Source organism: Daphnia magna, linkage group LG7 (assembly GCF_020631705.1).
Source record: "Daphnia magna isolate NIES linkage group LG7, ASM2063170v1.1, whole genome shotgun sequence".
Lineage (NCBI taxonomy): Eukaryota > Metazoa > Arthropoda > Branchiopoda > Diplostraca > Daphniidae > Daphnia > Daphnia magna.
In genome coordinates this window covers 304,581-319,401 of record NC_059188.1, presented here as the reverse complement: position 1 = coordinate 319,401, position 14,821 = coordinate 304,581, and the positions used below count along the sequence as shown (strand labels likewise).

General features: G+C 40.2%; 3 protein-coding genes and 1 long non-coding RNA gene across 4 annotated transcripts in view; 2 read left to right on the top strand and 2 right to left on the bottom strand.

Moving 5' to 3' along the window:
- Window positions 1–276: 276 nt before the first annotated feature.
- LOC123474142 lies at window positions 277–6,073 on the bottom strand. The gene is made up of 6 exons (XM_045176022.1): window positions 5,944–6,073; window positions 1,300–1,362; window positions 1,169–1,231; window positions 1,032–1,094; window positions 810–959; window positions 277–749 (listed from the first exon to the last, which is right to left on the bottom strand). Exons 3-6 carry the CDS (start codon window positions 1,182–1,184, stop codon window positions 277–279), a joined length of 702 nt encoding a protein of 233 aa, XP_045031957.1. The 5' UTR covers window positions 1,185–1,231; window positions 1,300–1,362; window positions 5,944–6,073.
- The window catches only part of LOC116927040, a 37,241-nt gene continuing 25,092 nt past the window's right edge, over window positions 2,673–14,821 (top strand). Inside the window, 6 exon segments of the mRNA XM_045176934.1 lie at window positions 2,673–2,823; window positions 2,880–3,198; window positions 3,201–4,256; window positions 4,319–4,411; window positions 4,498–4,602; window positions 4,668–4,829. Of these exon segments, the coding sequence (XP_045032869.1) occupies window positions 2,904–3,198; window positions 3,201–4,256; window positions 4,319–4,411; window positions 4,498–4,602; window positions 4,668–4,829 (1,711 nt within the window). The 5' untranslated portion in view covers window positions 2,673–2,823; window positions 2,880–2,903.
- On the top strand, window positions 6,043–8,902 carry LOC123474636 (probable nuclear hormone receptor HR38). The gene is made up of 2 exons (XM_045176936.1): window positions 6,043–6,601; window positions 7,463–8,902. The coding sequence occupies exons 1-2, from the start codon at window positions 6,043–6,045 to the stop codon at window positions 8,680–8,682; spliced, it is 1,779 nt and encodes a 592-aa protein (XP_045032871.1). The 3' UTR covers window positions 8,683–8,902.
- On the bottom strand, window positions 7,273–14,703 carry LOC123474646. The gene is made up of 17 exons (XR_006649531.1): window positions 14,629–14,703; window positions 14,473–14,557; window positions 13,826–14,072; window positions 13,628–13,771; window positions 13,457–13,524; window positions 13,227–13,385; window positions 12,811–13,153; window positions 11,883–12,734; window positions 11,646–11,827; window positions 11,379–11,564; window positions 10,866–11,148; window positions 10,622–10,778; window positions 10,435–10,543; window positions 9,190–10,332; window positions 8,746–8,844; window positions 7,457–8,678; window positions 7,273–7,393 (listed from the first exon to the last, which is right to left on the bottom strand). It is a non-coding gene; the product is annotated as an uncharacterized LOC123474646 (long non-coding RNA).

Sequence of the window (14,821 nt, the reverse complement as noted above, 5' to 3'; positions counted from 1 at the left end):
ATAGTCTCTTTACGCCAAAAGAAAAGGGGAAATTTGGTGATTTTTGCCAGTTATCATGGCAATTTGAATCTATTTCAGGTGGATTAAAAATTAATAAAAACCCACAGCCCTGTGTGTTACATTACCGACCAACTTGAATGCAGAGAATAAAAGAACGAAAAAAGGTTCATTTCTTTTCAGAAATATAAAGGCACAACATTATTTCTCAAGGAAAACTAAATAAATAGCTTGTTGATCAATGGATTGACAACGTTCACAATGAAATCTCTTCCTCCATCAGCCATCCAGTGAAAGCCGAGTGATTGTTTGTGTTATCAAAGAGAGATACCGTTCCCGTGATTGGGCCAAGATTTCCAACCAAACCTGATCTCCTTCTTGCAGCCGAATTGTTGTTTGAAGGGCCAATGGAGCACGTTGGCCTCTATACTGGTCTTTCACAGTGTAAGCCTCTTCCGTCAAAGCCAAGGCGATTCTGTTACCCGATTTGTTGAGGAAAAGACCAACGGCCAGGTAAGGGATGACGTTGGAGGTTTCATCGAATTCAACCAGTCCGTTGAAAATGAAAAAATAGGTGCCCGTTTTGGGTGCAGTGAAAATTCCCGACGTCAAATTCATGGCGTTTCCGATAGCGGATTTCGCGAGATCAAATGGAATTGGAACGTTGGTTTTGTTAAATCGACTAGTTCTTTGCACGGAGAAATACACCGGCGCCGTTTTGACATCAGCATATCCAATCCAACGGTTCTTTCCTACATAAATATTTAAGTTACAAGATAAACTGTTTGAAAGACAGAAATTGAAACTTTTACCTTCTGAAGTAAAGTCACAATAAACGCTTTCAACGCCTTTCTCCCCCATAGCCAAGTGAATTCCATTCTTGACGTGTTCAATTCGCCTCAAATCCGCACAGGATCCTGGCATTGCTCCTATTGAACTGTCCCAGTTCAGTAGCGTAGCCACTATAGGAAATATTTTTAGTAACCATCCTCTGTCTCCTCGTTACCTATAACATTTAACTTAGGAAAAGTTACCATTCAATGTCGATGCCAGTTCCGCAATCCGGACATTGGATGCCAACGCTTCCTCTCTTGCAACTGTCAAGTGCCATTTACAATGAGAAAAATGCAATCAAAATTTTCAATAGTTCATTAATCTCCATCAATTATACCATTCAAATCCCTCATAAGATCAGCAACAGCAATGTCCGTGGCTGTCCAGCCGGCTTTCAGTTCTTCCACATAATTGTAAGTATCATTCGATTGTTGTTTAACGTCTGACAGAAGATATCAATTTAACTACCCTCCACATCTGTTGTCAGGGATGCAATTTCATATTGGGCGTCTGTCAAATTTTCAGCAGTTTCTGTAAAAGAAGAATTATTTCTTGAATTTGAACTTGTGATGGATCACTTGTGCTATTAATACCGCGCTGCTGTTCCTTGAGTTTTTCGAAATGAAAAATGGGAAAAATAATCCAGCTGACTGCTTTTAACAGTCAGCTGGCCCGGAGCCATCTCTAACCTATCCTAAATCAGATGTCGCAAACTTATTAAACACCTACCACCCAGTGCAATTACGGTAGATTACTCCACGACATGAAAGATATTAAAAGGAACGTTCCCCATTCCAAAGGCAAATTAAGAGGTATCTACGTTAAAGCTTTACTGCGCAAATGAAGAAACCAGATAATCATTTTCTGAAAACTTGTTATGCAGTGAATGCTGGCTTCCATCCGAGATGTGCCACCGATTAAACCAGCCTCTTGAATCCGTCGTTCAATTTCTTTTTAAGCAGAGCTGCCAAGGGGAGACTGGGTTCTTAATATAAAGTCGGGTAAAATGAGTTTTGAACAAAATGATTTTTCTTCCAAATTCATTTTGCCCGACTAATAGGATATTTACTGGAACGTCGACGCTACACATCTTTGAGTTCGTTTTCATTCAAGACCAATCCTTTACAGCGATTGAAAGTGAACACATTGTTGAGCATTTAACAGTGGCATAATTAAGAACCCAGTCTCTCTCCTTAGCATCTGTGTGTTTGAAATACTTTTTTCTTTGCCTCTTTACAATGCTCGGCAAACGTAAACTGCAAAACATATGGCAATACACGGTAAGCAAGACTCCGGTGACAAACTGCAAACTAAAAAAACGGACTAAAAATCAACGAATAGCGTTGCAAGAACGCCGTTCTAACGAAAGGTTTTGCCATACACTGTAACATCAACTACAGTTGTTCAAGTACAGCAGTTCAAGGGTGAGACGGATCGAATGACCTTTTATAGTCCCAGTTCCCAGTCCTATCTGATCAACAGATGAACAATTTTAATCTGCCACGCAACTGAAAACCCTGCAACATTAGAATTTACTTGCTGCCAAAACGCCTTGCCCATCGTTTTACCATTGCCAAGAAAAACAACGAAAGATGAAATTTTAAAATAAATTCGATTCAAAATGAAGAATGAAAATAGCAATTTGGCTTACGACCACAGAGGGCGGATTGCAAACGCACAGAGAGACCCTGTGCTTAAATAAACTAACATCCATAAATTCAATAACTGATAAAGGCAAGACTTTTTGGCCTTGATATCAGACGCACAGTTTGGCAAAACATGTGTCAACACAAGTTCCTACGAAAGCTGAAACTCGAACAGTAATAAAAGGCAACATCGAATGACCACACCACAGCGGGTCTTACATTTTTTCAGTATCGTTTCTCAACTACTGCGTAGTACATCTCCACGGCCTGCCACTAAAGCTCGATTGGCGGATTATTGTTCAGTTTTGGTAGCATCCATCAATATTTGGCGGTAACTTTAAATCGAGTAAGAATTAATTTAAAAAGGAATTAACCGTTAGATTTCATTTGAATATTTCGCAGTTCGGTTTTAGATGATAAAAAAAAATGACGCCCTTCTCAAGATGCATCTCATTACTGGTAACGTTCATGATGTCCATTAAAACCGGACAAGCAGACACCACATCTCCCTCGTCATGGGCTAAATTGCAAATTTCTCCTGATACGCTCGTTTCCATGGAACACGGCAGTTTTCGCGTCGATATTTACGAACACGCAGGCAATCACAAAGCGACTACGCTTCCCAATCGCCACAAATATTTTTACGCTCCTATCGCTCTACTGGACAGCAAGGGAGCCACCAGTTCGTTCAACAACGTCACGAAAAAGGCGGAAATGCGCTTTGAATCGAAATGTGGAACCAGGAAATTCAAAATAAAGTCGTCGAGTATTTAGGCCAAGTTCTCGGTCACAAAGTCAATAGCCACCAAGTGCAAGTCATTCCATTGGAAAATGTGATTTTGGCCAGCACGTCCTCGTCAACCATCTACACCTTGTCGACCGACTGGAAACCCTGCCGTCAGCACAAGTCCCTTTGGTTCGCTTTGTCTTGCTTCGACATAAATGACTGTAATCAACTGGCGGCCAACATGCGCTCCAATCCCGAACAATTCGACCACTTCAAATTGCTTTTCAGTTTATCGTCACAGACGTCCAAGACGAAGGAGACGACCATCCGAATTGATAACATTGTCTCCGGCCAAATGTTCAACGATCTTCTCCAGCGATTCGGCCATGAAAAAGATCAAGTTTTCCTAACGGCCAACGACGAGAAACGACTCGTCATGGAAACGGCCACCAACATTTTTGTGGAAAGCTTCGACGACTCGGATGTTGTATCCCAAAATTCAGAATCGCAAGTCTACAACGTGCTGAAAAACCTTCTCGTCTCTTCGAGGACAACCATCAAAGAGCAGAGCGACAAAATGTGGGAATCCGTTTTCTGGAACGAAGACAATTACCGGCCAGACAAGACGAGCAAAACACTAAACGAAATGTACAGCAAATTGGACACGGAAAATCAGAAAAAGATGGCGGATTCTTATCAAAAGTCCAACAAAGTTGGGGGAAAAGTCGAGGCAAATATTCCAGAGATGTTTTCTGCAGGCGGGGAATTCAATACAGAATTCGCTGATCAAGGGATGACGTCAAAAGAGGATCTAGACAAGTTCTACTACGAGAGCAAAGACCACGTCGTGTGGAATGGCGAAAAATTCACTCCAAAACCGTTGGCACTTGGCAGAATCAACTTGTCTCGACTAAACGACACGCAATCGCTGAGGGATCGCAAAGTCAGTGTTCGTTACACGACTGCTGTCTTGTCCACTCCTATTAATTTCGTGCAAAACGCTGAGCTGACTACCACCGACGAGTGGCAAATTCTCAAGGACCAAGTCAAAGGTAATTTTGGCATTTGATTACAAGAAATGCGCTATCAACTAATAACTAAATGGCATTGTCAGAAATTCGGGAGCGTTTAGACGAAACTGCAAAACATGTGGCGCGAATAAACACCACGGTGTTTCACGGCATGGCAAATTTGACAGCATTAACCAGTAATTTACTTCATTCGACTACTCTATAACACAAATATGAATGTCATATTCATTGAGCCGTATTTATGCTATTACATTTTTAACAGAAAATACGACAGAAACTGTGCAGCGTCTAGAGCAAACTGAAAATCATCTCGCGCAAATGAACACCACGGTTTTACATGCCACAGCAAATTTGACAGCATTAACAAGTAATTTACTTAACTAGACAACTTCATAACAAAGACAGGAGTGTAAGTGTTCAGTGTTGTAACAGCAAACATGAACACTCCATCGACCATCGGAAGAATGCCCGAATCATGCGCAGACCTACGGTTGATGGGTCACATAAGAAATGGATTTTATTCCGTCATGGGAAAGAAACATCTCGAAAGTGTCTACTGCGATTTCACCTATCAAGGAAGTAATGAAGATAAAGGTATCACTACACTTCTTCTATTTGATTTTAAACAGTCGAAAATGTAAGGTTTCACGCAACAACTTGCAGGTCTACAGAAACGGTTGGGTTACATTGACGTCAAATCTTTCCACGTATATAATGAAACAAAACCAAAACCAGCCAGCACAATTAAAGAGACTTCAGGTTTTAGGTCTCCTTTTTTCGACATAAACTATATGTATCATATAATCAGGGCTCCTACGCCGGGAAAATATTTCTTCACTTTTTACGGCCAATGTAACATCATAATAACTTCCATCGTTTTACAATTCCAAAACTCAGATATTTGGTATAACGCCAGTAGTATAGCATGTAAAGAAGAAAAAAGCTTCTTTCTCCATGACATCTTAACACTTGATAAAGGCAGCGACGTTAGACTTGCGGTGGACGCAAAGTCTTCATGGGATATATTTTCATTATACCATGCAATTCAATCAATCCAATTATTCAGCAAAGCCATTCTTCAACTCCAGGAAGATATATTTCCATTGTCCGAATAACGTTGGTTAATGAGCCGCTGTCAAAATAAGAGTTACTAGGTTTCCTTTTTCTTTCCTCACGAAAATTTAATGAATTTGGCCATTTCATCAGTATGAAACTCGAAGAAGATTTATTTCGACAGCCCATGTAGCATCGGCTAGTGAATCGCTTTGAAAATGAGAGCCTATCAGTTTAGAAGACGTTTGCATAAAAAGGTCGCAATGATTTTGTCGTGTAAAATTCACTTGAATCCAGCAGGAATGTAACAAATACAAGTAAACTGATACTGTGCTTTTATCCTTCAAATTCTTAAGCCTTAAATGAGTAAGCAAGCTGCAACCATCAACGCCTTTCTTTTGTTTTAAAAAAACTAACAATGGATGAAGGCACGACGAAGAAAAACTTCCAATCAAGAGGAACAATCATGCACGAAAGTGCTTAAAGCTTGTGCAACGCTTAAATTAAAAGTCAAAATCCAAAAAATAAAAAGACAAGAGCAAATACCCTAATGTGATATCACAATCACGTAAACATGATTTCACAAGACCTATACCAATGCCATGGTGCGTGTAAAACTCGAATACCCTTATTATTTTGAAAGTAATGGACTTACCGAATCGGCGTCGATTCCCGGATTCTATACGAGGAACCTCAAAGGTGTGAAATCCCACGTTGATTTCCGACGTAGCGTCGTTTATATCTAGAAGATTAAATGCATGGCTCTGGATCACCCGCTGGAACGGGCCAATTCATTTCGGGACACTTGACCGACAGACCCAACGGATGGCCCAATAGCCGATCTTCTACCACTGCCCAGCCAATGAATTACGCAATCAAGAGTCCCATGTTGGTGAAGCAAATCTCCAATCCGGGATTCACTGCTGTCCAGGCAAATTCCAGTGCACGACCTAGTAGGCAATTCTACAATCGGCAAGTATCCAGTCCAGCAATGATGACATCCAGCCCACTCCTGGTCAAGCCTACTAATGGAATTAATAATCCCAATGCGGCCGGGCGGCGGATTTACGGTGGTCCTCGACTCTTGGTCAATCCGAAAATCTTTTCACCGCCGGCCAATCAAAACAACAACAACAACAAGAGCGGCAGTGTCAGCAGCCTCAATTCGAGTGGCGGCAGTGGCTTGGACATTTCCATGACGAGTCAACAGCACAAGAAATCCGGTGGATTCAACAGTGTCCCGCCACCCAGTCCAGTCGTCCGTCCACCGACCAATGCCCAGGATCGGCCTAGCTTCTTCAACGTCACTCCAGGTAATCGCAGAAACAACAACACTGACATTTGGTAATTGCAGAAATGCTTTAGCCGGAGGGGGTTGCCAAATGGGTCTGAAACAATAATTTAAAAAAAAACAAAAAAAACGAAAAATTAGAATTTCCTAAATAATGGCTTGCCACATTTGATCCCAGTATTACCTCACCTCACGTTATCGTTTTGATGTTTGTAATTTCGTTGGCTTTCTTCCTGCCATGCCATAATGTTATGCGTTTCGTTTTGTTTTTCTTTTCTCACACTGCACGACAATTTGTTTTGTTTTTTACCTTTTGTGCCTGAAGCGAATCCTTGGAAGTTTGTGTTTGCTTTTCTTTTCTTATTTTCACACTGTTTCACGGCCTGGCTTCTATTATTGCACCGCACCCATTCCGCTTATCGTTTTGCTCGTGATTTCGTTTGCATCCCTTTTTATTCACTGACTTAGAGTTGGATTTTTCAGGGCTTCGTTCCATGACAAATCATTCTTGCAGCTCCTCTATTTTCAATGTTGGTTTTTCTAAAATCGATTAATATGATTAATCAATTAATCGGTTTATTAATTTAAACTACCATTACCGTTAAAGCTAAAGCTTTTACAGAAAAGTCGTGGAAAACCAACTCGACCAGGCCGGAAAACTTTCTTCCTGTATTTTTTTCAAATTTTATCTTTTTTTTTTTTTTTCGTACGAAAAAAAAAATTTTGTTTTTGGCTAATAAACGGCCTTAGTTTTTTTTTAAACATCGATTTCTTATTGGTCAGGAAATCCGGCCTTGTCGAAAATGGTTTTTTACTTCAAATTAAAGGAACAAAAAAACAAACGTTGAAAGAAATGCAATATTTTAACAAAATTTACCAATAGATGGAGATGGTGCCGGAACTAGTTCGAAATTGAACGACGCTTCACCTCTTCCGGGCTATCAGTCTTTGTCACCTCCGCCCAGGATGTCCGCATTGCCTTTGGCCCAGCTGTCTAACACGTCAGCATCGGCAGAATTTCAACGAAAAGATTTGCGCTACAATTCGCTTCCGGCTCGATTCAAAACGGTGGCTGATTATTATGCCTCCTTGACTGGAAGACGCTCTTCATTCGAACCGGAAAACAATCAGTATTTGCCAAGCCCAAACTCTGGAAATAACGAAAGGAGAACTAGCACACTGCCATCTCCGTCGAAAACAGCAGCAATGGCAGCCAGAAATAGCGGAAGAGAAAGCCCAGAAGAAGGCGGGTTTCTGGAATTTTCCGTCAAACGTTCCAATTCTTTCAGCTCTTCAACGGCGTCTGGGTCTCCCAGTACTGTCCAGCATCAACAGCATCAACAGCATCAACAGCATCAACAGCATCAACAGCATCAACAGCATCAACAGCATCAACAGCATCAACAGCATCAGCAACAACGAGGAGGATCATCGCCAACACCTTCGTTTTCCTCTTGTTCGCTCGATGGTTCCTTTTCCACGTCCAGCTTGAACGATTCCGTGGATATCCGTCCCGGTCCTTGGCCGTTCCGACCCTCAGATGCTGCAGCACTTGCTTCCTCATCACCACAACCCAAAATGGTTGTACATTCTATCGGATTGGTCAAACGAACCACCATTTCTGATTTCAAACGAAAGCTGCTCCAGCAGCTCCATCATCCGGCGTCTAATAAAAAGATTTCGGCCGTAGAGCAACTCAAAGCTACCCAACCTCCACCGGCCGGAATAGTCGCGAACAAAGGAGGGCCGCCCATTTCTCCTGATATTAGTCCAGTGACGAAACATCCGGCACTGGAGAATTTGATTCGTCGTAGTGCTAGAGTGAGCTACATTGCCAGTAGGCTTAGTCAGCAGCAACAGCAACGCAATAACCGATTTCATCCGCACTACAGTCCACGAACGGACGTGTTGTCCTCCACCATTGCAGAGGGTCGAAGTGAGGAAGAACTGGCTGCGGCAGATGACGATACAGCCACCGTTTCGTCAGCTACCAGCAGCAATGCAGCTAGTGTCCGTAGACATTTATCTTTTCAAACAAACTCACGTCGTGGGTCGTCCACCCCTTCTAGTGGTAGTTCTACACCCATTGAAACGTCTCTCTAGTTAGTGGGAGACAATTAGAAATCATTCGAGTTCCAGTCATAATTTCTGTTTAGTGTAACATACCTTAAACTGCCTGAATTGTTTGTGCCTTTAGTATTGCATTTGACTTCTGTTTACTAAATATATATTCATTGTCAAGAATACATCGAAACCTTGCAGTGCCTGTAAAGATAAATGTATAATAGAAATTTAGCATCAAAATACACTCTAAGAAATCTTTTGACGTCTACACTGGGCAATGCTTGAATTTTCTCTTGAAATTATTACACAACATTTTAGTTTGTCACAAAACAGGCTCATAAACTTCATAATCTACACCAAGCATAGAAACAGCAATAACTGTCCAAGCAATTAGACCAAAAAAGACTTTGGAATTTCGTTATTTAGAGTAATGGGCAAAGTCATCTTGACCTGATACCAGTATAATAAGAGCTCTCTGATAAAACAATGGTTATCAGACTGTTCCTTTCTCTTTTCATGTTGCTTTTAAAATTTCTTTATGCTTACCTTTCAAACAAATCAAATAATGATTTACTTTACACGTTCTCGTGTAGAGTCTGTGGACTACAAAATTTCACAAGTTGAATTGCTCGAACAAGTTGCGAGAACCCCGGAAGCCACCTGGTGGTTGGCGCCAATTCTTTACTTTTCGCGCGTGATTATTTTACCTTTCTGGTTTTGTTTTCCTCCTTATCAGCGATTTAACATCATGCTGACTTTACAGTACTCACGACCTTCTCGTTATCACTTTAGCTGATTCACTTCCTTTCATCTATGAGCTCATTAGTCTACATACCATACACAGTATAGATTCGTTTTTCAGTTTGGGAATGGCACTTACAGAACACCCATTTCCGTTCGATGAATGAATTGACAGATTTCTGCACAGATCTGATCATTTTCTTCATATGGAGACTGTTCTTGCAATAAGTAACCTATTCTTGGGTCTTTTCGTCATCTTAGGCTTCACGGCTTCAAGCGGTGCTTCTGTAGAGATCTGGGGAGCAATCTTCCTGGTCGTATTTGCTCTTTTTCTCATCAGTAAAAAGTGAGTTTCACGTGAGCATCTTAAAGCCTGTAAGTGCTATGTTGTTTTACACAAACTATGTTTACAGGCTGAAAACCAAGAGAATCATCATTGGAATGGCAGTGAAGGCTTCGTTGATTGGTATCACGCTACTGATTTCTTACTCAAAGAGCCTTAGAAGCAATCAAGGATTACTCCACAATTGCAAGTTGATTCCCACGATAGTCTATGGATTGAAATTATGTACGATTTTGAATCCTTAACATTTTTTCGGATAACACAAATGTGGACTTGGGCTCTTAAACAAAAAACACCTTGATTTTACATTTTGATTTTAATTGCAGCTTAGGTCAACCTGAACCAAATAGAATGAAATAAAACATTTGTTATTTAACATGCAATTGGTTGGCATTGTTCGTAATCCAGTGCTTGATCTTTAATACTGAACTTTGAATTTTCTTGCCATATTTGATGCTATTGGTTGCATCTCAGCTTATAAAAGTTTGGTACCCACACTACCCACACAGATTGCAGCACTAGCAGTTAGTGATGCAACCTTCATCCCGGATTTGGTTTGTACGGGTATCTGGGGTGGAGCCTTTCTCGTCCTGTTTGCTTCTTTGCTGCAAAAACGAATGAAAACCTGTTAATTTACTGATACCGTTGATAACCGCAATAGCGCAAATTTCCCATAAATTTTGTACACGTAGGCTGAATACTGGTACCATCAAAGCTCTGGCAGTCTATTCCATGTTGATTGGATTCACATTAATTGGGTTGCACGCTTGGAACGTAAGCTCGTACAGCGAGTTTATCGATAGATGTGAATGGTTTCTATTTAGTAACGAAATTGGATTATGTAAGTAAATGATTCTATACTTTGGTTACACTGCAGGAGGGATTTTAACTGACCTTCTCTTTTGAAATAGGTGGCCGAGTAGCCATCGACTCGTTGATGATTTGCAGCGGAGGTCTGGTTGTCATTCTCAACATATTTATAGCTTCAAAAGCTCCTCCTATGACTAACGTCTTTGCTTAAAACATTTGGAACATGAATGTTTACCTTGTACTACATATAAAAGAAACGAAAAAAATATTACTAAAACATCGAGAATGTGTACAGGCATTTTTAAGCGAACTAAGATCACTCTCTCACCTATGACATGAATCAAATATTGACGTGTAGAACATAGCAACATACCGGAAAAACAGTGGCGCCACCGCAATGGGGATGATTCATTCGACATGCCTCTTAAATCCGATTGTGTGCAAACGTACTGGCCTTTTACAGTTGATTAGTAAGAGAAGACACTTTGACACTTAAGCATTTCCTTTATCAGTGGCACTGGTCGTTGAACGCTTGGATGGCATTCCATATTGCTTCAACTGGCATTCGGAATTAAGACGATTTTGTTTCATCATGGCTAAGTGACGCTAATCTAAAAATAAAACAACATGTTACGTTCAGTGGTTATCGGATAATACTTAGGTCTATCTCAATATATATCAAGTTTCGTTCTCACACCACACTATACAAGTCGTGTTTTCGGTAGGCATTATTTAAAAAGTCACGAAACCGAACCTAATTGGCGGTTTAAAACTTGAATTCGTTTCTTCCTTAATACGATAAATTTTTGTGTGAAAACATGAACAAAATTCTGTGTGTTACCAATGTGCTTGCGGGTCTTCTAGCGTTCAGTTTGCAGGTAATTTGATGTTGTACTTTTATTCCTCAGGAAGTCAATTAATTTATCCACAGATAGCGGCATTATTCATTTATTTAGAATGGGTTCCATTTATCATAATATGGATTATCCTCTGGGGAGGAATTTACCTAGTCATCTTCGGTGTGCTCCTGATCAAGAAAAAGTCAATATATGATTTCAGATACACATTACTTGAAGAAAAATACTCATAAATGATCAACTGCTTTTACGTGTAGGTTTAAATCGAGTGAAGCCGTCACTGGAATGGCAGTCGTCGCCGTGTTGATTGGTATCACGTTAATAGGACTTTTTTCGTGGAGAATTAGTAGCTATCAGGAAGCGATAGCTAATTGCGGTTTGACCAAAATTTGTAAGCTATTGATCGTCTCTGATATACTACCAATTATCGATCCTATTAACAAAATAATTCAGACGTATTAATGTGAATTTTTATTTTCGATACATACGTAAATTTTCCAGGTGACAGAGCTGCCATCGATTCCTTAATGATCATCAGCGGCATTTTAGCTGTAATCGTCAACGGGATCGTTGCCACAAAAGCATCATCGTTTGTTTCACAACAAATATGCTCATGAATTATATTTTTCTGTAACATCGCCAGAGAACGAATTGCACTTGGATCAACCGAATGTTTGCTAAACTGCTGAACCTTTCCACAATGCAAATTAAACAAAATGAAAAGAACAAGAGCCTCTTTATGTCAATGTTTTAAAACTGCATCATCGGTCATATCGATAATTTGTTGTACGTGGAAGTTAACGGAAAAACGTACAACATCTGCAGAATAATTGGAAACAAATTTCGATTACATTTTCTAACCGATAAATCACCTCTGTGTTTCGAAATACTGTACAACCAATAAACTACTACGGTCATTGGCCCTATCATTCAAAAAACAATACATGAAGCCGTTCAATAACATTTTTAAAAATTACCTAAGATATAAGTTGAGCTCTTTTAAGGACCACTTGAAGACTTATTAATCATCAAAAGACGAAATCATGGAAATGTTGATTTGCGCCATAGTGACACATTTCATTTTGTAATGATTACAGTGACTAGTTTATTGTTTACTGGACTAAGATGCAACTTTGTTTCTTATCTACTACGTCAATCTACTCTATCGATAACTTATTTGAAAAGAGACCAGATGGGAACCACAAAATAAAGTGTTTTGCTATGTCAACAGATAAAAAAAAAAACACACGAACGATTTAGTTTGTGATTGCAAATGTGCCTGTAAAGCCACTTGACACATCTCAAGACTTAACGCACAGGATATCTGAACAACTATTGCCCTAAAAACAAAAGAAATCGAATTGTCTGCAGAACGAATTGCTGTGTCTAGTGAGTCAATTGAATTGTCGAACTTACCAAACGCATTGTCCCATGAGGCTCCTTACTCTGGTTACCATCTTTGTGGCTGTGGCTCCGGCAGTATATGGCAGCACTAGAATCAGTAAGACGTCTTCAGGCTGCGGTGTAGCTAAAACCAAGCGGATATCGCCCGGCGTGGAAAACAACAGGATTGCTGGAGGAGAACAGGTTATAGCCAACGAGTTCTTCTGTGGCAAGCCTTCATCCAAGTAGGGATGCAAGGAGGCAATGCTTACGCCTGCGGAGGAAGTTTGATTTCCGACCAATGGATCCTCACAGCTGCACGTTGTCTCGTCGTACCAGGGTATTTACGACATTACTCTTTTCAGGATTTATTGACCTGTTAAGAATATCAGTGATTAATTTTCATTGTGATGACATTAAAAGACAAGCGGTGAATTACGTTGACATACCTGGGCAAACACGATCGCAAGGTGTCAGAAGACAACCAGAAATCATACTCGAGCAGTGAGAATTTCGTCCACCCTGACTGGAATCCCACTATGCAGGTTGGAGACATTGCTCTAATTAAACTGAAATCCTCTGTCAAATTCTCGGGTAAAGATAATTTGCTGTAAAAGTAAAAGTTTCATTAGCTCGTCTGCATAACAACTAACGAAAAACAATGGGGATTATTTGTTACCACAAAATATATCAGTCCCGTTTGAGTAGCGAGTTCAAGCGAGCCGGATTATGTCAATAGTCACGTCACTGTTACCGGATGGGGTATTACGTATGATGGTAATAGTTTTATTTGTAAATAATAAGAATATTAAAATAACAATGCAATACATGACCATCTAGGCAGTCCTACCATGAGTCCTGTACTTCACAAGATGACAGTTCCAGTTATTTCTAATGATAAATGCCGTCTCACTTACGGCAGCAACATCATGGACGCAATTATTTGCACTAGCGGAGCCAATAGCAGTGGAACTTGCATAGTAGGTTTAATACTCTATAATATAAGAACACATCATGCAATGTAAATCCTTTGGGGACATTCACTAACCCAGGGTGACAGTGGCGGCCCCATGAATTTCCAACAGCCGGATGGGACGTGGAAGCAGATTGGAATCATCTCTTTTGGATCGGATCGAGGCTGCAAAAAGGTCATCCCAGCGGATACACGAGGATTAGCTCTTACTCGTCTTGGATTGAAGATACCATTAACACATCAAATTCTGCCGGAATTCCAGTGTTTTCCGTTTTATCATAGTTTCTGTTTGCCGCGAATTTTGCAGACAGCTTTCAGATATCTATTTGACAGACATAAAATATTAATTACTAAAAATTTACATCGTCTGATAACTTGAGCATCCTTAGTTAAGTGTCCTTAATACTATTGGTCTTCGTATTGATCAGTGATACAGGAGACTTGACAAATTGATATTCTATCCAAAACAAATTAAAAGTAATTATGCAGGGTACAGATTAAAAAAGCAGAAAACAAAAGCTTTTTCATCTTAAACTGGTTATTGGTTTTGTTTTAACTACATTACTGCAAGCCAAAAGTAAGTGGATCCTGCTGCACATGCACAGCATTGTTATAGGGCAGAACAAAACTATCTTACGAATGTTTCTTGACAAGAAACTTGGGAACGAACTTTTTGTTTCGTTTGCTGTGATCTATGTAAGCTCAAACTTAAAGCCAGTTACCGAGTCCCAGCAGCGTGGAACATGTGTTCTGTCATTTCTTTTTTCCCATCTGTTTCCAGTGAATCTATCGTTGGTTTAATGTTGCCTAGAATGATCGAAATAGATCACAAATCTTTTATACAGAATTAATAACTAAGTAAGGTTTGATAACGAAACCTTTTAATCGTATGTCTTCCGGGGATGTTGCAGCAGCAGCATGGCTGCCATGGCAGCAGCAAACACCACGTTGGCACGTTGTGAAAATCTAAAGCTGTGTGCCTTTATCTGCGAATGGGCGGGACTTTCCAGGTCGGAATGTGCCAATTTTTCGAAATGCAAGTTGAAAAAACAAAGAAAAGAAAAATTCTTT

Bases quoted from the DNA above. Each gene is read 5' to 3' on its own strand.
- LOC123474142 (XM_045176022.1), bottom strand. The intron at 960-1,031 runs GTAACTTTTCCT...TATTTCCTATAG, and splicing joins ACTGGCATCGACATTGAATG to TGGCTACGCTACTGAACTGG. The intron at 750-809 runs GTAAAAGTTTCA...ATATTTATGTAG, and splicing joins TTGTGACTTTACTTCAGAAG to GAAAGAACCGTTGGATTGGA.
- LOC123474636 (XM_045176936.1), top strand. From the start codon at position 6,043: ATGCATGGCTCTGGATCACCCGCTGGAACGGGCCAATTCATTTCGGGA. The intron at 6,602-7,462 runs GTAATCGCAGAA...ATTTACCAATAG, and splicing joins CTTCTTCAACGTCACTCCAG to ATGGAGATGGTGCCGGAACT.